We start from the raw sequence: 22,883 nt of genomic DNA, 5'->3' as shown, positions 1-22,883 counted from the left end.
TCCAATCATTCCTGTGGTTCAAGTCCTGTTGTTTAGTGTTACATTGGGAATACTTCATTTTCTTTGTTCTCTGTTTGCTATTTGACTGAAATTAATTGCATTGTGAGAAAACATCAGATTTGGTGCAGATGTGCTCCAGACACATTGTGTAGCTCCCAATGAATTAGTGATGCTGTGTTGTGAAAGAGTTAACTCCATCTGGGCCACGATGCAGATACATGGAAAGCTCAGGTGTTCCTGCGAGCTTCCTGGAGTTGGTCAGAATCTGCCAAGAATCCATTGCTACTCAAGGTTATGAAAACACAGGAGTCATTGTTCATATGTTGGCAGCAAGACTCCACTACTATCAACTGAGATTTGAATGCATTCAAACAATGATAGTACTGTCCTCTCTCTCTGTCTCCCTTCTCTTTTAATGCACTCTCTCTTTCTGTACATCGCACTGTCTGTCTGCTCTCCCTCTCCCTCTCGATCTGCAGTGAAACATCCAACGGTCACATTGAACCTCTACAGTCCTGGGAATGGTGATGGACAATTAAACAATTCACTGGAGGGAGAGGCTGCACAAATATCCCCATCCTTAATGATCGAAGAGGCCAGCACATCAGTGCAAAAGATAAGGGTGAAGTATTCTCAACAATCTTCATCCAGAGTCATCCATATGGAACAGCAAGAGAAATTGCTGGAAAAGCTCAGCAAGTCTGGCAGCATCTGTTAAGAGAAATCAAAGTTAAAGTTTTCAGTCCAGTGACCCTTCCTCAGAACTGTCAGTCAGTGCTGAGGGAGTGCCACACTGTCGGAGGGTCAGTGCTGAGGGAGTGCCACACTGTCGGAGGGTCAGTGCTGAGGGAGTGCCACACTGTCGGAGGGTCAGTGCTGAGGGAGCGCCGCACAGTCGGAGGGTCAGTGCTGAGGGAACGCCACACTGTCGGAGGGTCAGTGCTGAGGGAACGCCACACTGTCGGAGGGTCAGTGCTGAGGGAACGCCACACAGTCGTAGGGTCAGTGCTGAGGGAGTGCTGCACTGTCGGAGGGTCAGTGCTGAGGGAGGGATCACTGTTGGAGGGTCAGTGCTGAGGGAGCGCCACACTGTCGGAGGGTCAGTGCTGAGGGAGTGGGCACTGTCGGAGGGTCAGTGCTGAGGGAGCGCCACACTGTCGGAGGGTCAGTGCTGAGGGAGTGGGCACTGTCGGAGGGTCAGTGCTGAGGGAATGCCACACTGTCGTAGGGTCAGTGCTAAGGGAGGGGGCACACTGTCGGAGGGTCAGTGCTGAGGGAACGCCACACTGTCGTAGGGTCAGTGCTGAGGGAACGCCACACTGTCGGAGAATCAGTGCTGAGAGGAGTGCCGCACTGTCGGGGGGTCAGTATTACAGATAATCAAAGTGGGGCCTTTATTTCTATATTTCCTCTATTTCCGGTATCTACCAGCTTTGGAGTTACTGACTCCTGCACCTGTTTCTTATAATCTGTGAAAAACCAGCTGTGCCACTTACATGTCATTTCCTTTACCTTGCAAATTGCACAAGGATCTATCTCTTCCTTAAGTCTCTGCTGTCCGCTCCATAAACCTGCATTGGGACAAGCAGCTTTAACCCTTTAATCATCTTGTTCACAGTGTCATCTTCCCACAGAGTTGAGTAAAATTCTGAGGGCCTTCTGCATTGAGCTGCTTTGGAATAAGGTTGGTGTGAGACTAAGATTTTTCTCAGGAGGAAGTGTAGCTCTCCTCTGGCCATTGCAGCTTTATTATAGTTTTCAGGTTTATTATAGTTTCGCAATTCCACCCTTCCTCTCTTCTTTTAGACGTTGGTGAAGATTTCATCACAAAGCAAAACTGGGAATTAAATCTGAATCATCAGCCACTGTTCCTGCCAAATGTTTACGTCAACAGTCCAGTTTTATACTTCCTTTCTCAGTTTTTCATTCCAGTCTCTCTCTCTTTTTGAAATTCATGTTTTTGCTATTTTTCCCTTGTTCTATCTTCTGCTTTTTTCTCTCTAATCCCCTGCAGCTTGAAGATTTTCTTTCCCTTGCACTTTAGAATACAAGTTCAAATTTCGCCTCTTACTCTCTCTTTCTGTTACATTTTTAAAATATAGTTTCTTCATTTCCAGCTGTTTTGTTTGCAGCTAAATTGCAGTTATTTCAGTTTGAGTGTTATTATCATCATCATGGTTTGTCTCCCTTGTGTTTTAGGTATTGAGGGATTGCTCCAATGCTGTCTGCTTTATTTTTGGTTTTATTCCCAGTTCCTCTGCTACCCATTTCTATCTAATCCCAGTCAACTGCAAGACATCTGCACGCAGGTCCTGTCGTCCTGTCTCCCTGTCTCCCCATATCGTGCCCCCCCCCGCCACGTCTCGCCCTCTCTATCTCTGTCTCGCTCCCCGTCTCGCCCTCTGTCTCCCCATCTCACTCCCTGTCTCGCCCCTCCCCTTCTCCCTATCTCGCCCTCTGTCTCTCTGTCTGTCTGTGTGTGTGTCTCTCTCTCTCTCTCTCTCTCTCTCTCTCTCTCTCACTGTCTCCCTTTCTCGCCCTCTGTCTCTCTCTGTCTGTCTGTCTGTCTCTCTCTCTCTCATTGTCTCCCCGTCTCGCCTCTCTCCGTCTCCCTATTTCGCGCTCTCTCTCGTGCTCTCTCTCACTCTCTCGCGCTCGCTCTCTCTCTCTCTCTCTCTCGCGCTCTCTCTCTCTATCACACTGTCTCCCTGTCTCACCCCTCCCCATCTCCCTATCTCGCTCTCTGTCTATCTCTCTCTCACTGTCTCCCTATCTCACTCTGTCTGTCTGTCTTTCTCTCACTTTCTCCCCGTCTCGCCCCTCCCCATCTCCCTATCTCGCCCTCTGTCTCTCTGTCTGTCTGTCTGTCTGTCTGTCTCTCTCTCTCTCACTGTCTCCCTGTCTCTCTCACTGTCTCCCCGTCTCGCCCCTCCCCGTCTCCCTGTCTCGCCCTCTGTCTCTGTCTGTCTGTCTCTCTCTCTCTCTCCCTCTCTCCCTCTCTCTCTCTCTCTCTCTCTCTCTCTCTCTCTCTCTCTCTCTCTCTCCCTCTCTCTCTCTCTCTTACACTGTCTCCCTGTCTGATGTGCACACTCTCTCTCTCTCTGTTTGTCTATCTGTTCGAGGTTGATTAGTTGTGAATTTTCTTTTTCAATTTTGGCAAATTCCATTGTACTGGTTCCCTGTCACTGGATTTATATCCTGCAGGAATTCCCAATTTGTCATTGTCCTTTTGGAGATTGATGTGTTGTAAAAGGAGGTGAATTCCTCCATGCTTAATACAAACAACGAAGAAGACAAGCTAATCCAGTTTGAAGAGTGACTGTAGTAAACACACTCCAACATTGACCAAGCATTACTTTGTGGGCACCTCAAACACAAAGCCACTGGAACACGGCTTCCCCTAAAGCTTACAGCGTGGAAACCACACCTGTATATACTGCACACATTCTTCACGGATCACTCATCTTCTGAATAGGATGGAAGAACATTGGAACAGTAGGCCATTCAGCCCCTCCAGCCTAATGAAATGCACAGCCTGGGAAGGTCGTGGAAGCCGGAAGTCTTACAACTTTGAAAAGAAATTTTGGATGAGCTTCAAATATCGTAACATTCAAGGAAGTGGATCAACTACAGGAAATTGGGATTAGTGCATTTTTAATGGAGGTTACGTTGGTGCAGACTGGATGGGTCAAAGGGCCCCTGTGTGAATCTATTCATCCATCGTTCACTGAGATCATGGTTGACAAATTTTCTCCCAGATATCACATGATCACTGTCCTGGTCAGAGTGAATCTTAGCGTCTTAAACAAATTGCCTTTTATTTAACCTCCTGAGTGTAATCATAGCTCCTTGAAAGTGGAGTCGCAGGTAGATAGGATAGTGAAGGCGGCATTTGGTATGCTTTCCTTTATTGGTCAGAGTATTGAGTACAGGAGTTGGGAGGTCATGTTGTGGCTGTACAGGACATTGGTTAGGCCATTGTTGGAATATTGCGTGCAATTCTGGTCTCCTTCCTATTGGACAGATGTTGAGAGGGAGAGGCTGAACAGGCTGGGGACGTTTTCCCTGGAGCGTTGGAGGCTGAGGGGTGACCTTCTAGAGGTTTATAAAATCATGAGGAGCATGGATAGGATAAATAGACAAAGTCTTTTCCCTGGAGTGGGGGAGTCCAGATCTAGAGGGCATAGGTTTAGGGTGAGAGGGGAAAGGTATACAAGAGACCTAAGGGGCAACATTTTCACACAGAGGGTGGTACGTGTACGGGAACATTACATGGGCTTGTCTCCAGGCAGATCCCAAACCCTCTTTCAGAGTATTCCATTCCTACTTGAATCAACTACTTTTGAAAGCCCAGCATTTGTAACATTTCTCTCTTCACAGACCACTCTGAAACTCCTGATATCTGGCGAGGGGAGGTCAAGGACTGGAGTAATGATCCCCATCCCACAATACCCGCTCTATTCCGCAGCGATTGCAGAGCTGAATGGAGTCCAGGTCAATTACTACCTCGATGAGGAGAACTGCTGGGCACTGAACATCGAGGAGCTCCGAAAGGCACTCAATGAAGCCAGGAGCTACTGCACCCCAAAAGTACTTTGTGCTATTAACCCTGGAAACCCCACAGGTAAATAAAGGCACAGCCAGGCAGGACGGGTTGGGGGGAGTTAGGGGCAGTCAGCAAGTGGTCATTCCTGTTGCTGTGATTGGGATGTGGGTTGGTCAGGGCACGACCTCCTCATTCGGCTGGGAGTCTGGATCAAGGTCTCTCTTGAAGACTACAAGGAGCAGAGGTAGGTTATTCAGCACATCAGGTCTGTTCTGCCCTTCAGGGCTGATCTGCTAGCCCTCGACCCAACGTTCCCTGCGTTTTCCCCCGTAACCCTCAGTCCACTTCCTGATGAAAACTCCGTCTGTCTCAGCCTGGAACATAACTGAAGGGCCCAGCCTTGACAGCCCTCCGTGGGAAACAATCCCCCAACTTCAATCTGGGATGGGGACAGAAAATTCAGGTCAGGGGTTAGGGGTGGAGTTCAGGGTCAAGGAGGTTCATCTCATGGGGTGGGTTTGGGTTGAGAAAGGGGAGGAGGGATTTGGGGTTCAAGTTGGGGAGAGGTTTAAAGGTGGGGCCTCAGGCACAGGGAGGGGTGTTGGGTCAGTGAAGGGGTCAGGGGGGGAAACGGGGGGGGAGGGGATTCCTCCTCCCCACCTCCTCCTCCTCCTGTTAACTCATCCATTCTTTGTTCTTTTCCTATAGGCCAGGTCCAGAGCCGGCAGGTTATAGAAGATGTGATTCGATTCGCTGCTGAAGAGGGTCTTTTCCTGATGGCAGACGAGGTAATTTCCTGCAAGTCGCTGCTATTGGGTAACTGTGCTCAGAGAATGGCCATATACTAGCCCCTGGAGCTCTGGGAATTCTGGGTGGAGTGAATGGCCATATACTAGCCCCTGGATCTTTGGGAATTCTGGGTGGAGTGAATGGCCATATACTAGCCCCTGGAGTTCTGGGAATTCTGGGTGGAGTGAATGGCCATATACTAGCCCCTGGATCTTTGGGAATTCTGGGTGGAGTGAATGGCCATATACTAGCCCCTGGAGCTCTGGGAATTCTGGGTGGAGTGAATGGCAATATACTAGCCCCTGGATCTTTGGGAATTCTGGGTATGTTCTTGAGAACCTGCTGGAGAGGGTTCAGTGATGAGTTAGGCTTCTCCATCCCTGACTAACACTGAGTCTAGTAACGTTGACCACGCCAGGAACTCCAGCTTGTCCAACTTCACCTTGTAATGAAAGCTGGGGGATTTTTAATGACTATTACCAAGAGGGGATTAGCAGGAACACTACTGATTGAGTTGGTCAGGTCCTAAAAGACATAGCTGCTTGTCTGTGGCAGTGGTGAGGGAACCAACAAGTGGCAAAAACATACTTAGTCTCATCCTTACCAGGCTGCCAGCTGCAGGTACGTCTGTCATAGAGTCATAGGGATGTAGTAGCACGGAAGCAGACCCTTCGGTCCAACTCCTCCATGCTGACCCAGATATCCTAACCTAATCTAGTCCCACCTGCCAGCACCCGGCCCATATCCCTCCAAACCCTTCCTATTCATAAACCCATTCAAATGCCTCTTAAATGTTGTAATTGTACCAGCCTCCACCACATCCTCTGGCAGCTCATTCCATACACGTACCACCCTCTGTGTGAAAAGGTTGCCCCTTAGGTCTCTTTTATATCTTTCCCCTCTCACCCTAAACCTATGCCCCTCTAGTTCTGGACTCCCCGACCCCAGGGAAAAGACTTTGTCTATTTACCCCATCCATGACCCTCATGATTTTATAAACCTCTATAAGGTCACCCCTCAGCCTCCGACGCTCCAGGGAAAACAGCCCCAGCCTATTCAGCCTCTCCCTGTAGCTCAAATCCTCCAACCCTGGCAACATCCTTGTAAATCTTTTCTGAACCCTCCCAAGTTTCACAACATCTTTCCGATAGGAAGGAGACCAGAATTACATGCAATATTCCAACAGTGGCCTAACCAATGTCCTGTAGAGCCGCAACATGACCTCCCAACTCCTGTACTCAATACTCTGACCGATAAAGGAAAGCATACCAAACACCTTCTTCACTATCCTATCTACCTACGACTCCACTTTCAAGGAGCTATGAACCTGCACTCCAAGGTCTCTTTGTTCAGCAACACTCCCTAGGACCTTACCATTAAGTGTATAAGTCCTGCTAAGATTTGCCTTTCCAAAATGCATCACCTCACATTTATCTAAATTAAAGCTCCATCTGACACTCTGCGGCCCATTTGTCCATCTGACCAAGGTCCCATTGCAACCACCTTCGCTGTCCACTACACTATCAATTTTGGTGTCATCTGCAAATGGTAAGTTTGACCACCACACAGTCCTTGTAGGGACAGTGCTGCCTTTACATTGAGAATACCCTCCATCGTGTTGTGTGACACTATCACCGTGCTAAGTGGGACAGATATTGAACAGATCTAGCAACTCAAGACTGGGCATCCATGAGGCACTGTGGGCCATCAACAGCAGCAAAACGGTCCTCCTGTGGGGACAGCTCCTACAACAATCAAGAAGCTGAATACCATCCAGGAGGAGACAGCTCACCAATCCACAAACACCCACTCCCTCCACACCCTCAGTCGCAGCAGCGTGTACCAACCATTTACTGCCATGTTTATTATGGTTTTTTGTACCCAAAAGGGGTAAGGGTCTCGAATGCACTGCCTGGGAGGGTCGGTCAGGTGAGAAACTTCACAATCTTTTTAAAAAAATACCTGGGTGAGCACTTGAAGTAGCAGAACACTCAAAATATGGGACTACCTGTATTGGCCACATTTAGTTAGGCCGCATTTGGAATATTGTGTACGGTGTTGGGTCACCACACTACCTGAAGGAGGTGGAGGCTTTGGAGAGGGTACAGAAAAGGTTTACCAGGGTGTTGCCTGATTTGGAGGGTGTTGGTTATGAGGGGAGATTGGACAAATGTGGTTTCTTTTTCACTTGAACGTCGAAGGATGAGGGGTGACCTAACAGAAGTTTACAAAATTGGGAGAGGCGTGGATAGAATGGAGAAAAGAGCAAACAGAAGTACAGCCCAGGAACAGGCCCTTCGGCCCTCTAAGCCTGTGCCGATCATCATGCTCGAACTGAACTGAAAAACAAACCTTCTGCCTTTATTCAGTCCGTATCCCTCTATTCCCTCCCTGTTCCTGTAACCATCCAGATGCCTCTTCAATGTCCCCAGCGTGCCTGCTTCCACCACCTCTTCTGGCTGTGTGTTCCAGCCTCCTCCCACTCTCTGCATGAAAGTCTTCCCTTGTGCATCTCCCTTAAACTCCACCCCCCCCCCCCCCCCCCCCCCACACACCTTGGACCTGTGACCCTGTGTAATTGAAACGTCAACCCTGGGAAAAAGCATCTGACTATCCGCCCTATCTCTCCCTCTCATAAGCCTCATAGTCCCACAACCCCGCACTGCCCGTTTCTACCTCCTGCCCAAAATCCACAAACCCGACTGCCCCGGCTGACCCATTGTCTCAGCCTGCTCCTGCCCCACCGAACTCATCTCTACATACCTTGACACAATCCTTTCCCCCTTAGTCCAAGAACTCCCCACCTACGTTCGGGACACCACCCACGCTCTCCACCTCCTCCATGATTTTCGTTTCCCCAGTTCCCAACGCCTTATCTTCACCATGGACATCCAGTCCCTGTACACCTCCATCCCCCATCACGAAGGACTCTTCCTTTCCCGCCGAACCAACCCGTACCCTTCCACTGACACCCTCCTTCGACTGACTGAACTGGTCCTCACTCTGAACAACTTCTCTTTCCAATCCTCCCACTTCCTCCAAACCAAAGGAGTAGCCATGGGCACCCGCATGGGCCCCAGTTATGCCTGCCTCTTCGTAGGATATGTGGAACAGTCCATCTTCCGCAGCTACACTGGCACCACCCCCCACCTTTTCCTCCAATACATCGATGACTGTATCGGCGCTGCCTCGTGCTCCCACGAGGAGGTTGAACAGTTCATCCACTTTACCAACATCTTCCACCCGACCTCAAATTTACCTGGACCGTCTCAGACTCCTCCCTCCCCCTCCTAGACCTCTCCATTTCTATAGAGGAGAAAGTGAGGACTGCAGATGCTGGAGATCAGAGCTGAAAATGTGTTGCTGGAAAAGCGCAACAGATCAGGCAGCATCCAAGGAGCAGGAGAATCGACATTTCGGGCATCAGCCCTTCTTCAGGATTCCTGAAGAAGGGCTTATGCCCAAAACATCGATTCTCCTGCTCCTTGGACGCTGCCTGACCTGCTGCGCTTTTCCAGCAACATATTTTCAGCTTTCCATTTCTATCTCAGGCAACTGAATCAACACGGACATTTATTATAAACCGACCGACTCCCACAGCTACCTAGACTACACCTCCTCCCACCCTGTCCCCTGTAAAAACGCCATCCCATATTCCCAATTCCTTCGTCTCCGCCGCATCTGCTCCCAGGAGGACCAATTCCAATACCGAACAACCCAGATGGCCTCCTTCTTCAAGGACCGCAATTTCCCCCCAGATGTGATCGACGATGCCGTCCACCACATCTCCTCCACTTCCCGCTCCTCCGCCCTTGAGCCCTGCCCCTCCAATCGCCACCAGGACAGAACCCCACTGGTCCTCACCTACCACCCCACCAACCTCCATGTACAGCGTATCATCCGCCGTCATTTCCGCCACCTCCAAATGGACCCCACCACCAGGGATATATTTCCCTCCACTCCCCTATCATCGTTCCGAAAAGACCACTCCCTCCGTGACTCCCTCGTCAGGTCCACACCCCCCCCACCACCAACCCAACCTCCACTCCCGGCACCTTCCCCTGCAACCGCAAGAAATGCAAAACTTGCGCCCACACCTCCCTCGTCACTTTCGTCCAAGGCCCCAATGGATCCTTCCATATCCGCCACAAATTCACCTGCACCTCCACACACATCATTTACTGCATCCGTTGCACCCGATGTGGCCTCCTCTATATTGGGGAGACAGGCCGCCTACTTGCAGAACGTTTCAGAGAACACCTCTGGGACACCCGGACCAACCAACCCAACCGCCCCATGGCTCAACACTTCAACTCCCCCTCCCACTCCGCCAAGGACATGCAGGTCCTTGGACTCCTCCATCGTCAGACCATAGCAACACGACGGTTGGAGGAAGAGCACCTCATCTTCCGCCTAGGAACCCACCAACCACAAGGGATGAACTCAGATTTCTGCAGTTTCCTCATTTCCCCTCCCCCCCACCTTGTCCCAGTCAAATCCCTCGGACTCAGCACCGCCTTCCTAACCTGCAATCTTCTTCCTGACCTCTCCGCCCCCACCCCCACTCCGGCCTATCACCCTCACCTTGACCTCCTTCCACCTATTGCATTTCCAACGCCCCTCCCCCAATCCCTCCTCCCTACCTTTTACCTTAGCCTGCTGGGCACACTTTCCTCATTCCTGAAGAAGGGCTCATGCCCGAAACGTCGATTCTCCTGCTCCTTGGATGCTGCCTGACCTGCGGCGCTTTTCCAGCAACACATTTTCAGCTCTGATCTCCAGCATCTGCAGTCCTCACTTTCTCCTCTCATAAATGTTAGACCTCTATCAGGTCTCCTCTCAGCCACTGTCTTTCCGGTGAAAACAATCCTAGTCTTTTTAACCTTTCTTCATAGCCAATGCCCTCAAGACCAGGCAACATCCTGGTGAACCTTCTCTGCACTCTCTCCAAAGCTTTCATGTCCTTCTGGTAGTGTGGCGACCATAACTGCACACAATAGTCCGAATGCAGCCTAACAAGAGTTTTATATCACTGTAGCATGGTTTGCCAAGTCTTGTAGTCCCTGCTCCACCTGATGAAGACAAGCATGCCCTGTGCCGCCTTCATCACCTTGGCAACCTGTGTTGTCACTTGTAGGGACCTGTTGACCTGCACACCCAGATCCATCTGTATGTTAATGTTGGAGTCTATCTCCCAGGGTAGAAATGTCAACGATGAGGGGACACAGGTTTAAGGTAAAAGGGGGTAAGTTTAAAGGCAATGTGAGAGGCAGGGCCTTTTACACACACAGAGGGTGGGAAGTGCCTGGAGTGTGCTGGAGACAGATACAATAGCAATGTTTAAGAGGCATCTCGACAGAGACATTACAAGGCAGGGAATAGAGGGATATGGACTGAGTAGAGGCAAAAGGGTTTCGTTTAGGAAGGTGTCTTGTGTCGAGACAGGCTAGGAGAGCTGAAGGGCCTGTTCATGTGCTGGACTGTTCATCGTTCTAGCCCAGAGAAGTGAGATTTAATTCAGTCGATTTCTCAGTGCCAACTCGATGGGCCAAAGGGCCTCCTCTGTACACTTAGAAAGATGCACTGCAGAACTTCACCAAAGGGGGAGGGGGTGGGGAGGGTGGTTTGGGGGGGAAGGGGGATGGGGAGGACTTCAGGCGGAGGGGGTATTTTGGGGGGAGGGGGAAGATTTTGGAGAGAGGGTGCTTTGGGGGGAGGGGGAGAGTGCTTTGGGGGGTGGGTGGTTTTGGAGTGGTAGTTGGCTTCCTGAGGGATACTCTGTAAAGAAACGGATGAGGGATGTGGGCAAGAATTAAAGTGGGTTGATAGATTGATAGATTCTTGTTGGCTCGGGGAATTAAGGGCTACGGGGAGAATGCGGGTAAGTGGAGTTGAAATGCCCATCAGCCATGATTGAATGGCGGAGTGGACTCAATGGGCCGAATGGCCTTACTTCCACTCCTATGTCTTATGGTCTTATTGGTTTTTATGATGAGAGAATTGCCGTGTGCTGGTGTGTGTGTGTATTAGTATAGTGAGCAGCAGACGTATTCCGATTCCGAACCTGTTACCTTTTCTTCCAACAGGTCTATCAGGACAATGTCTACGCTGAGGGCTGTCAGTTCCATTCCTTTAAGAAGGTTTTGTTTGAGATGGGTCCTGAGTATTCCAACACCGTTGAATTGGCTTCGTTCCACTCCATCTCCAAGGGTTATATGGGAGAGTGAGTACACTGAGTGACGCAGGAGTGTGAACGTTGGGTGGATTGGGTGAGGTGTATGGAATAAAGTTGGGTCACTGGGCCAGGGAGGGGAATGGAAGGGTAAGGGTGAGGCACCTTCAGTGAATGGGACAATTGCCTGCTCTCTGGTAACCCATCCATCCTTCCCTTCACCCAGAGCTTTATTCTATTGCAAAAATAAACTTTAATTAAAAATATCTTTGTCATCACTCACCGGTATTGTAACAATTGTGTACAGTCTGTACAGGAAAACAAACACTGGGATTTGAAGTTCCCCACAGATGTCCCAAGGCAATTCTCATTCACGGAGGAGAGTGTTTTTATACATTAAGGCAATGCGAGGGTCTGATAACTGAACAGACTTCCCTTAAACTTCGACAGAAGGACCTGAGGCGCTGCTGTTTCCCCACTGTCCAAGCTTTAGTGCATCTCTCACCAGGTAGTCGTGGAGCCCGGAATGCCCCTCTTTCCCGGTTACATCCCTGCTCGGATATCCCAAGAGAAGGAGAACACAGTGCTCCAAGAGACCTCTCGTGACCAGTGGGGGGCTGGAGGGCATTATCAGTTTGGACAATGATATTCTAGTTTAATGAAGTTCCCGTTTGATGTTTTAACTTTGTGTTTGTTGTCGGTTTTCTGGCCAGAAGCGGGCCTTGGGTATTGATTTGGACCATTTGGAAGGTCAGGGGTGGGGGGAGTAGCGGGGGGGGGCTTGTCTCACCCCTGGACTGTCCCTGTCCCAGATGTGCTTCATGGGGTCAGTGTGAGGGGAATACTATTTTTAGTTGAAATGATTAGAGGAATTTATCTTTGGATTTGAAACCCTTGTTAACCCTGTCTCAGGACCATCAGGATGGGGACAGAGCAGAGGGGATTTATTTTTCCATTTCCCTTGTGTTTTAATGAGTCAAGGAAGGTTTATTTAACAGTAAGGCCCCTGCCCCTGGGAATAGAGTCAAGGGAGAGCCATGTTTTGTTTGTTTATTTATTTTTGTTTCCCAGAGGAATACGGATTTTATTTTCAGTTCGGAAAGTCGAGGAAGCTTTTTTTTTATTTCAGAAGAGTAGTAGGTTATGTATCTGAAGTTGCTGATGACACAAAGTTGGGTAACATTAAAGACAATGTAGATGACAGCATACAATTTCGAAGGGATATTGAGAGATTGAGTGAATGGGCAAAACTGCAGCAGATGGAGTTCAATGGAAGCAAATGTGAGTTTATCCATATTGGACTGAGAAAGGTCACATAATGGCTTAATGGTTTATCCAGAGACCCAGGTAATGTTCTAGGGAGGTGAGAGTCAAACACAGAACATAGAAACGTACAGCACAGAACAGGCCCTTCGGCCCACAATTTTGTACCAAGGTTTAATCCTAATCTAAAATATAATAACCTAACCTACGCGCCCCTCAACTCACTGTTATCCATGTGCCTGTCTGTCCAGCAGTCACTTAAATGTCCCCAATGACTCTGTTTCCACCACCACCGCTGGTAACACATTCCATGCATTCACAACTCTCTGTGTAAAGAACCTACCTCTGTCATCTCCTTTATACCTTCCTCCTAATATCTTCAAACTATGACCCCTCGTACCAATCCATCCTGCCCTGGGGAAAAGTCTCTGACTATTGACTCTATCTATTCCTCTCATTACCTTGTATACCTCTATCAGGTCTCCTCTCTTCCTCCTTCTCTCCAGACAGAAAAGTCTGAGCTTATTCAACCTTTCTTCATAAGGCAAGCCCTCCAGTTCAGGCAACATCCTGGTAAACCTTCTTTGCACCCTCTCCAAGGACTCTGTATCTTTCCTATAGTAGGGCAACCAGAACGGGACACAATATTCCAAGTGTGGTCTCACCAGGGACTTGTAGAGCTGCAGCAAACCCTCGTGGCTCTTAAACTCGATCCCCCTGTTAATGAAAGCCAAAACACCATATGCAACCCTATCCACTTGGATGGCAACTTTGAGGGATCTATGTGCTTGCACACCCAGATCCCTCTGTTCCTCCACACTGCCAAGAATCCTGTCTTTAATCCTATATTCAGCATTCGTGTTTGACCTTCCAAAATGCATCACTTCACATTTATCCAGGTTGAACTCCATCTGCCATTTCTCAGCCCAGCTCTGCATCCTGTCTATGTCGCACTGCAGCCTGCAGTAGCCCTCGATACTATCAATGGCACCTCCAACCTTTGTGTCATCGGCAAATTTACTAACCCACCCCCCAACCTCCTCATCCAAGTCATTTATAAAAACTACAAAGAGCAGAGGCCCAAGAACAGAGCCCTGTGGGACCCCACTCAACACTGACCTCCAGGCAGAATACTTTCCATCTACAACCACTCTCTGCCTTCTGTCAGCCAGCCAATTCTGAATTCACATAGCCAAATCTCCCTGTATCCCATACCTCCTGACTTTATGAACGAGACTTAATGAATCAGGAAATGACTGATAAATGTCAATTCTCCTGCTTCTCGGATGCTGCCTGACCTGCTGTGCTTTTCCAGCACCACACTCTTGACTCTAATCTCCACCATCTGCAGTCCTCACTATCTCCTAATGTTCCAGAGAGCCCAGTTTGAGTGCTGCCATGGCAGATGGTGGAATTCGAGTTCAATAAAAATCTGGAATTAAAGAGTCTAATGATGGCCATGGATCCATTGTCGATTGTCGGAAACCCCATCTGGGTCACTGACATCCTTGAGGGAAGGAATCTGCCATCCTTACCCGGTCTGGCCTACATGTGACTCCAAACCCACAGCAATGTGGGTGCCCTCTGGGTAATTAGGGACAAGCAATCCATGATGCCAAGCTAGTGACTCCCTCATCCTGTGAATGAATTTTTTAAAAACTTCCAGATGGTATGAAGTTAAATATAGTGGATGCCCAGAGAGACTTGGGGGTTTAGGTGCTTCGATCTTTAAACTGTCACAGTCAGGTGTAGAAAATAATCCAGAGAGTTAATGGAATGATGGCCTTTCTATCTAGATCACTGGAGTACAAAGAAAACAGCGGTTATGCTGCTGATATACCGAACCCTTGGTTCGAGCCCACTTTCCTCTGCAGCAGACCTGGTCACTACCACCTTCGGAAGCCTGGAATGGTCTTGGAAGGGAGGTCAGAGTCAGTTTACAGGAATGACACCTGGTTTTCAGGGGCTAAGTTATGAGGAGAGATTATACAACTTAGGCCCCTGTTGTCTCTAGAATGTAGACGGTCAAGGTGTGATTTTATCGAAATCTTCAAGGTATTAATGGGAAAAGACAGAGTAGATAAAGATAAACGATTTTGACTGGTTGCGGATTCTGGAACTAGGTCACAGAATCCGAGAATTAGGGGCCAGACCGTTCAGCAGAGATGTTAGGAAGCACTTCCACACACAAAGGGTGGGAGAGGTTTGGAACTCTCTTCCACAAATGGTCATAGGTACTGGGTCAGTTGTTAATTTTAATCCTGAGAGGGACACATTTTTGTTAAGCAGAAGTATTAAGGGTTATGGGCCAAAGGCAGATGTTTGGAGTTAGGCCACAGATCAGCCCTGATCTTATTGAATGGTAGAAGAGACTGGACAGGCTGGATGGCCTGCCTCCATCCCTATGTTCCTAATGTTAGTTTGTTTTCCTTTCTCTCTGTAGGTGTGGTTACCGGGGGGGCTACATGGAACTCGTCAACCTGGATCCAGAGGTCAGGATGCAGTTGATCAAACTGGTCTCTGTCCGTCTCTGCCCCCCAGTGTCGGGGCAGGCAGTGCTTGGAGTGATCACAGACCCTCCTCGGCCCAAAGAACCCTCATATGAGAGGTTCATGAAAGTGAGTGACTTTTCAACAGCATCTCATCTTCCTGGGTGTTGGGGCTGGGATCAGGAGCCTCGTCAAACCCGAATGTTCTCCAGACTAAAGGGATCAAACTGTCTGTGTGCAGGAGGGATAAGATACTGGGTTGGATGATCGGCCATGATCATTAGTAAATAGTAGAGCAGGCTTGAGGAGCCAAACGGCCTACTCCAGCTCCTGCCATCTTTGTTTCCATTAGAATTTCAAATTAAGTGGCTCAGTGGTTAGCACTGCTGCCTCACAGCGCCAGGGTCCCAGGTTCGATTCCAGCCTCGGGTGACTGTCTGTGTGGAGTTTGCACGTTCTCCCCGTGTCTGCGTGGGTTTCCTCCCACAGTCCAAAGATGTGCAGGTCAGGTGGATTGGCCATGCTAAATTGCCCGTAGTGTTAGGTGAATTAGTCAGGGGGGAATGGGTCTGGGTGGGTTACTCTTCGTAGGGTCGGTGTGGACTTGTTGGGCCGAAGGGCCTGTTTCCACACTGTAGGGAAATCTAGTCTAAATCTAGTCTAAAAGTCCAAATGATAATGTAAGTGGAATCACAATAACATTCTCCTAAATTATTATCAACATCAGCGGCTCACCGCTATTTCTTCAATTTATAACCGATGCGAAAGCTCGGAGGGTTTGATGGGGACAGTGTAGAGGGAGCTTTACACTGTATCTAACCCCTGTGCTGTCCCTGTCCTGGGAGTGTTTGATGGGGACAGTGTAGAGGGAGCTTTACTCTGTATCTAACCCCGTGCTGTCCCTGTCCTGGGAGGGTTTGATGGGGACAGTGTAGAGGGAGCTTTACTCTGTATCTAACCCTGTACTGTCCCTGTCCTGGGAGGGTTTGATGGGGACAGTGTAGAGGGAGCTTTACTCTGTATCTAACCCCGTGCTGTCCCTGTCCTGGGAGGGTTTGATGGGGACAGTGTAGAGGGAGCTTTACTCTGTATCTAACCCTGTACTGTCCCTGTCCTGGGAGGGTTTGATGGGGACAGTGTAGAGGGAGCTTTACTCTGTATCTAACCCCGTGCTGTCCCTGCCCTGGGAATATTTGATGGGGGACAGTGTAGAGGGAGCTTTACTCTGTATCTAACCCCGTGCTGACCCTGTCCTGGGAGTGTTTGATGGGGGACAGTGTTGAGGGAGCTTTACTCTGTACCTAACGTTGGTCCTATTATTCCCAATGTGTTCTCAGTCAGTGAGACGGGAATGTTGAGGATATTCCGTTTCTTCCTTTCTCTGTGTGCAGGAGAAGCGAAATGTGCTGAACTGTTTGGCAGAGAGGGCGCGTCTGACGGAGGAGATATTCAATGAGACTCCAGGAATCCGGTGTAACCCAGTGCAAGGAGCAATGTACTCGTTTCCCAGGATTGCTATCCCACCCAAAGCCATTGAGGCAGCTGAGGTAAACTCCTGAAATCTAACCCAACCCTGATAGCAGCCTCGAATTGTGTGAAATATTGCATTCCATGTTATGAGAAGTGGCAGAGGGAGTTTAATTCAGATAAATGTGAGGTGCTGCATTTTTTGGAAAGGCAAATCTTATCAGGACTTATACACTTAATGGTAAGGTCCTGGGGAGTGTTGCTGAACAAAGAGACCTTGGAGTGCAGGTTCATAGCTCCTTGAAAGTGGAGTCACAGGTCGATAGGATAGTGAAGAAGGTGTTTGGTATGCTCTCCTTTATTGGTCAGAGTATTGAGTACAGGAGTTGGGAGGTCATGTTGCGGCTGTACAGGACATTGGTTAGGCTACTGTTGGAATATTGCGTGCAATTCTGGCCTCCTTCCTATTGGAAAGATGTTGTGAAACTTGAAAGGGTTCAGAAAAGATTTACAGGGATGTTGCCAGGGTTGGAGGATTTGAGCTATAGGGAGAGGCTGATGAGGGGCATGGATAGGATAAATAGACAAAGACTTTTCCCTTGGGTGGGGGGAGTCCAGAACTAGAGGGGCATAGGTTTAGGGTGAGAGGGGAAAGATATAAAAGAGACCTAAGGGTCAACTGTTTTACACAGAGGGTGGTATGTGTATGGAATGAGCTGCCAGAGGAAGTGGTGGAGTCTGGTACAATTGCAACATTTAAAAGGCATTTGGATGGGTATATGAATAGGAAGGGTTTGGAGGGATATGGGCCGGGTGCTGGCAGGTGGGACTAGATTGGGTTGGGATATCTGGTCGGCATGGACGGGTTGGACCAAAGGGTCTGTTTCCATGCTGTACATCTCTATGACTCTATGACCATGCTGTAAATGTCTGCATTCGATCTGAGTAGATGTGTTTCTAAATCATGGCAGTATGAAATGATTGGTTCCAAATTTGTTGTCTTTTCTTTAAGGAACTGTAACCTGAACTTATCACTGAACAGTGCTGCTCTCATTGCTGAATAGTCCATCCTGGAACTGGAACGCACCAGCGATAGGTTACAGGACAGAAGGAGGACGTACAGCCTGGAAGCTCTCTGAAGGAGCTCCTCATTTCATGCTGTTCCTCCCTCCTCCCCATATCGGTGCAGATACCAGTCCCATTCAGTTGGACCTGTCTCCAACACACTCTCAGGACGTGTGTTCCAAATACTAATCACTCACTTTGCCTATTTATCCTGTCCATGCCCCTCATAATTTTGTAAAACTCTATAAGGTCACCCCTCAGCCTCTGACGCTCCAGGGAAAACAGCCCCAGCCCGTTCAGCCTCTCCCTGTAGCTCCGATCCTCCAACCCTGGCAACATCCTTGTAAATCTTTTCTGAACCCTTTCAAGTTTCACAACATCTTTCCGATAGGAAGGAGACCAGAATTGCACACAATATTCCAACAGTGGCCTAACCAATGTCCTGTACAGCCGCAACATGACCTCCCAACTCCTGTACTCAATACTCTGACCGATAAAGGAAAGCATACCAAACGCCTTTTTCACTATCCTATCCACCTGCGACTCCACTTTCAAGGAGCTATGAACCTGCACTCCAAGGTCTCTTTGTTCAGCAACATTCCCTAGGACCTTACCATTAGGTGTATAAGTCCTGCTAAGATTTGATTTCCCAAAATGCAGCACCTCGCATTTATCTGAATTAAACTCAATCTGCCACCCCTCAGCCCATTGGCCCATCTGGTCCAGATCCTGTTGTAATCTGAGGTAACCCTCTTCACTGTTCACTACACCTCCAATTTTGGTGTCATCTGCAAACTTACTAACTATACCTCCTATGTTCACATCCAAATCATTTGTATAAATGATGGAAAATAGTGGACCCAGCACCGATCCTTGTCGCACTCCACTGGTCACAGGCCTCCAGTCTGAAAAACAACCCTCCACCACCACCCTCTGTCTTTTACCTTTGAGCCAGTTCTGTATCCAAATGACTCGTTCTCCCTGTATTCCGTGATATCTAACCTTGCTAACCAGTCTCCCATGGGGAACCTTGCTGAACGCCTTACTGAAGTCCATGAAGAGAGTTCTAAACCTGTCCCAACCTGTGTGTGTACAAGTGCTTCCCAACATCTCTCCTGAACAGACTGTCCCTAATTCTCACATCCTGTTCTAGAATCCCCAACCAGAGGATAAAGACGAACTATCTCTACCCTGTCCTTTCCTGTTAATATCTTGAAGACTTCAATCAGGTCACCTTCCAGGCAATCCACAACCCTTCAAATTCAAGGCCATAAACAAAGCAATGAGGGTAAAGCCATCACAACGATTAGTTGTGACAGAGCTGACTGAGTGGATTGCTGGCTTATTTCACAGGGCACAAAACAGCTGATCACCTTTCTGCATGTCCGCAGTCTGACCCAGGTCAGACTGGGTAAGACCGGTAATGTTCTAAGCAAAAGATCATTTTGGAGTTCTATGTCAGCTAAAGATCACGTTGAATGACACTAGTGTTTTATATCCTGATTATTTTAACAGAGTTCAGATTCTCGAACTGTCCAGATGGAATCGGACCTCAGTGGATCCCGTAAGCCAGTGAGCGGGGTCCCTGGATGAGGTACCCGAACCCTGTAATGAACATACAGTAACCCCAGTGTCCTTCCCCACCAGGCTGCAGGGCAGACCCCAGACATGTTCTTCTGTATGAAGCTGCTGGAGGAGACTGGCATCTGTGTGGTTCCAGGGAGTGGCTTTGGACAGAAAGAAGGCACTCACCATTTCAGGTACATGGAGAGAGAATTTACATTTCTATAGCACCTATCATAAGTTAGGAATGTAACAGACCTCTGTAATGTAGTCATGGCTGGAATTGGGGCAAGTAATTTATGCACAGCAAGCTCCCACAGGCGGCACCTATCGGCAGTTTCGGTGATTATTAAAGGAGAGGCCTCAGGGCACAAGGGAACATACTCCATACTTTTCTTCCAAACAGTAACTATGGGAAGCTTCATATCGATCTGAGAGCTCAAATCATAGCTTAGCTCACCTAAGGCTGAAACGTCCAACAGTGCAGCACTCCCTCAGCACTGACCCTCCGACAGTGCCCACTCCCTCAGCACTGACCCTCCGACAGTGCCCACTCCCTCAGCACTGACCCTCCGACAGTGCCCACTCCCTCAGCACTGACCCTCCGACAGTGCCCACTCCCTCAGCACTGACCCTCCGACAGTGCCCACTCCCTCAGCACTGACCCTCCGACAGTGCCCACTCCCTCAGCACTGACCCTCCGACAGTGCGGCACTCCCTCAGCACTGACCCTCCGACAGTGCGGCACTCCCTCAGCACTGACCCTCCGACAGTGCGGCACTCCCTCAGCACTGACCCTCCGACAGTGCGGCACTCCCTCAGCACTGACCCTCCGACAGTGCCCACTCCCTCAGCACTGACCCTCCGACAGTGCGGCACTCCCTCAGCACTGACCCTCTGACAGTGCCCACTCCCTCAGCACTGACCCTCTGACAGTGCCCACTCCCTTGGCAGTGCACTGGGGTGTTAGTCTGAATTACCTGCACGTGGCTGTGAAGTTGGGATTGAAGCCAGAAATTTGTGAATCTGAGCAGAGAGCTGTGCTCTCCTCTCTTTCTCGTGGTCTGTTTTCTGCTGTTCGTCAGTGGCACGTGGATGAATGTTTGACTTGACCGTTGATTTCCTGTATTCAAATCCCATGAACATGCCTGTCACTGTTAAATTTAAATTCCTTCTGCATTACAAGAACAGAGTGATGAGGTCCTTTCTGTCTGACCTTTGACCCGTCTGGGTTTGACTGACTGGGGCCAAGTGTCTGGATGTGACACCTGACCTCCTTTGGCCCCCCCACTCACTGCACTCCTTGCACAGCTGCTTGAAATCTGTCTGTTTAACACCCAATCCCCTCACCCTTAGCCTGTTGGACAAGAGTGTGAAAACGTCTTTGATCGCCACTTACTCGTTTCAGGGCCGGTGGGAATAAGGGTAAACGATTTGCCCAGTTTGAGGGTTGCTGGGAATAAATGGGTTATTTTCAGACTGTGAGGCTGTGCCCCAGTGGGTGCTGCAGTGATTGGTGCTGGAACCTTGGCTGTATGCAATCTATATTGATGACTTGGGTGAAGACTCAGTAACTGGATTAGTGGTGCTGGAAGAGCACAGCAGTTCAGGCAGCATCCAGCGAGCAGCGAAATTGACGTTTCGGGCAAAAGCCCTTCAGGGCTTATCTTCTCCATTATTGAAATGGAGAAGAATTGCAGAAAGCTGCAACGCACAAAGACTTGGGGGGAGACTTGGAACACAGAAAGCTAGCACATGGGCAGCAGGTAATCAGGAAGGGTAACAAAATGTTGGCCCTTTTTTCAAAGGGGTCAGAGTATAAAACTAGGGCGGTCTTACTGCAGCTGTACAAGGAGCTGGGGAGAGCACACCCACCGGGCAGTTTGTTCCCCTTATTAAAGTAGAGATGTTGTTTCAGAGGAGGAGGTTCACTTGGGTGGTCCCTAGGATGGTGGGGTGGAGTGGGGGAGGGGGGGGTGGGTGGGTGTCTTATCAGTGAAGGTTAAACAGGTTGGGACTCTGCTCACTGGAGAAGAATGAGAGGTGATCTCATTGAAACATGTCCAATTCTTGAGGGGCTTGACAGGGTCAATACTGAGAGGGTGCCTCCCCTTATTGGAGAGTCTAGGGCCAGAGGGCACTAGCTCAGAATAAAGGGGCACCAACTGGAGGCTGAGGTGGGGAGGGAATCCCTTCTCTCAGAACTCCTCGTCACAGGGAGCAGTGGGGGCAGAGTCCATGTGGATATTTCAGGCTGAGACCGAGAGATTCGCGATCAGTCGGGGAATCGAGAAGAAAGGGCAGGAAAGGGGACGTGAGGATTGTGGGATCAGCCATGAGCCTGTCAAATGGCGGAACATGTTGGTGGGGCCGAATGGCCTCCTCCTGGTTCTTATGGTCCAATGATTTTATGTGTGAGGTTCTCCTCTTATAAAAGTAAAAAAAAAATCAGGATCTGTTTGAAACAGTGAGGGAGTGGGTAAATGTTCCTATTTGAGGAACTGGTGTGTCCTTGTTGGTGAAGTAAACAGGCTGAGCAAACAGTACAGAAGGATCAGTTATATTCCTGTCTACTTCAAGGACACAGTGCGAGAGTAAGGAAGGCTTTGCAATGATGTCAGGAGCTCTGGTGAGGTTCACTGGGTGCTGTTTTGGAAGCTAGTTAGTTTATTATTTAATCAAGGATTTGGCTTTGACTGACAATGTGGAGAATACAATGTAACTTCATTGTGTGAATCCAACAATCTCCTTGACGAGAGAGCTAGCTTCACTCAGACTTCTGTCTGAGTTACAGCAACCGACCCTCTTTCATTCATTCATCCACAGGCCATGACATCACTGGCTGGGCCCAGCATTTATTGCCTGTCCCTAGTTTCCCCATGAGAAGGTGGGGGTGAGCTGCCTTCCTGAACCGCTGCAGTCCATGTGCTGTGGGTTGACCCACAATGCCCTGAGGGAGGGAATTCCTGGATTCTGACCCAGCGACAGTGAAGGAGTGGCGATATATTTCCCAAGTCAGGATGGGGAGTGGCTGGGACATTAGTATTACCAGCAATCCAGAGTTAGATCAAGTTTAGAAATAGCAAAATTGAAAGCAAGTACAATATTTCAACAACAACCTTTGCAACACCTGCAATATAATGAGATGTCCAAGGATGTTGTGAAACTTGAAAGGGTTCAGAAAAGATTGACAAGGATGTTGCCAGGGTTGGAGGATTTGAGCTATAGGGAGAGGCAAAACAGGCTGGGGCTGTTTTCCCTGGAGCGTTGGAGGCTGAGGGGGGACCTTTATAGTGGTTTACATAATTATGAGGGCCATGGATAGGGTAAATAGACAAGGTCTTTTCCCTGAGGTGGGCGAGTCCAGAACTAGAGGGCATAGGTTTAGGGTGAGAGGGGAAAGGTATAAAAGAGACCTAAGGGGCACCCAGAGGGTGGTACATGTATGGAATGAGCTGCCAGAGGATGTGGTGGAGGCTGGTACAATTGCAACATTTAAAAGGCATTTGGATGAGTATATGAATAGGAA

The 22,883-nt window shown here is 49.1% G+C and overlaps 1 protein-coding gene across 2 annotated transcripts in view; it reads left to right on the top strand.

Annotated features, from left to right (window-relative positions):
• The window catches only part of LOC140480913 (alanine aminotransferase 2-like), a 71,891-nt gene that overhangs the window by 46,183 nt on the left and 2,825 nt on the right, over nt 1-22,883 (top strand). For both annotated transcript variants that reach the window (XM_072576498.1, XM_072576497.1), the window contains 6 exons: nt 4,381-4,624; nt 5,255-5,334; nt 11,422-11,558; nt 15,214-15,388; nt 16,651-16,806; nt 19,439-19,551. In XM_072576498.1, coding sequence (XP_072432599.1) covers nt 4,381-4,624; nt 5,255-5,334; nt 11,422-11,558; nt 15,214-15,388; nt 16,651-16,806; nt 19,439-19,551 — 905 coding nt within the window. The remainder of the gene's footprint in view (nt 1-4,380; nt 4,625-5,254; nt 5,335-11,421; nt 11,559-15,213; nt 15,389-16,650; nt 16,807-19,438; nt 19,552-22,883) is intronic.

The sequence above is a fragment of the Chiloscyllium punctatum genome, chromosome 8 (assembly GCF_047496795.1).
Source record: "Chiloscyllium punctatum isolate Juve2018m chromosome 8, sChiPun1.3, whole genome shotgun sequence".
Lineage (NCBI taxonomy): Eukaryota > Metazoa > Chordata > Chondrichthyes > Orectolobiformes > Hemiscylliidae > Chiloscyllium > Chiloscyllium punctatum.
The sequence above is the reverse complement of the archived record's forward strand: the minus strand, read 5'-3'. Positions and strand labels throughout refer to the sequence as shown.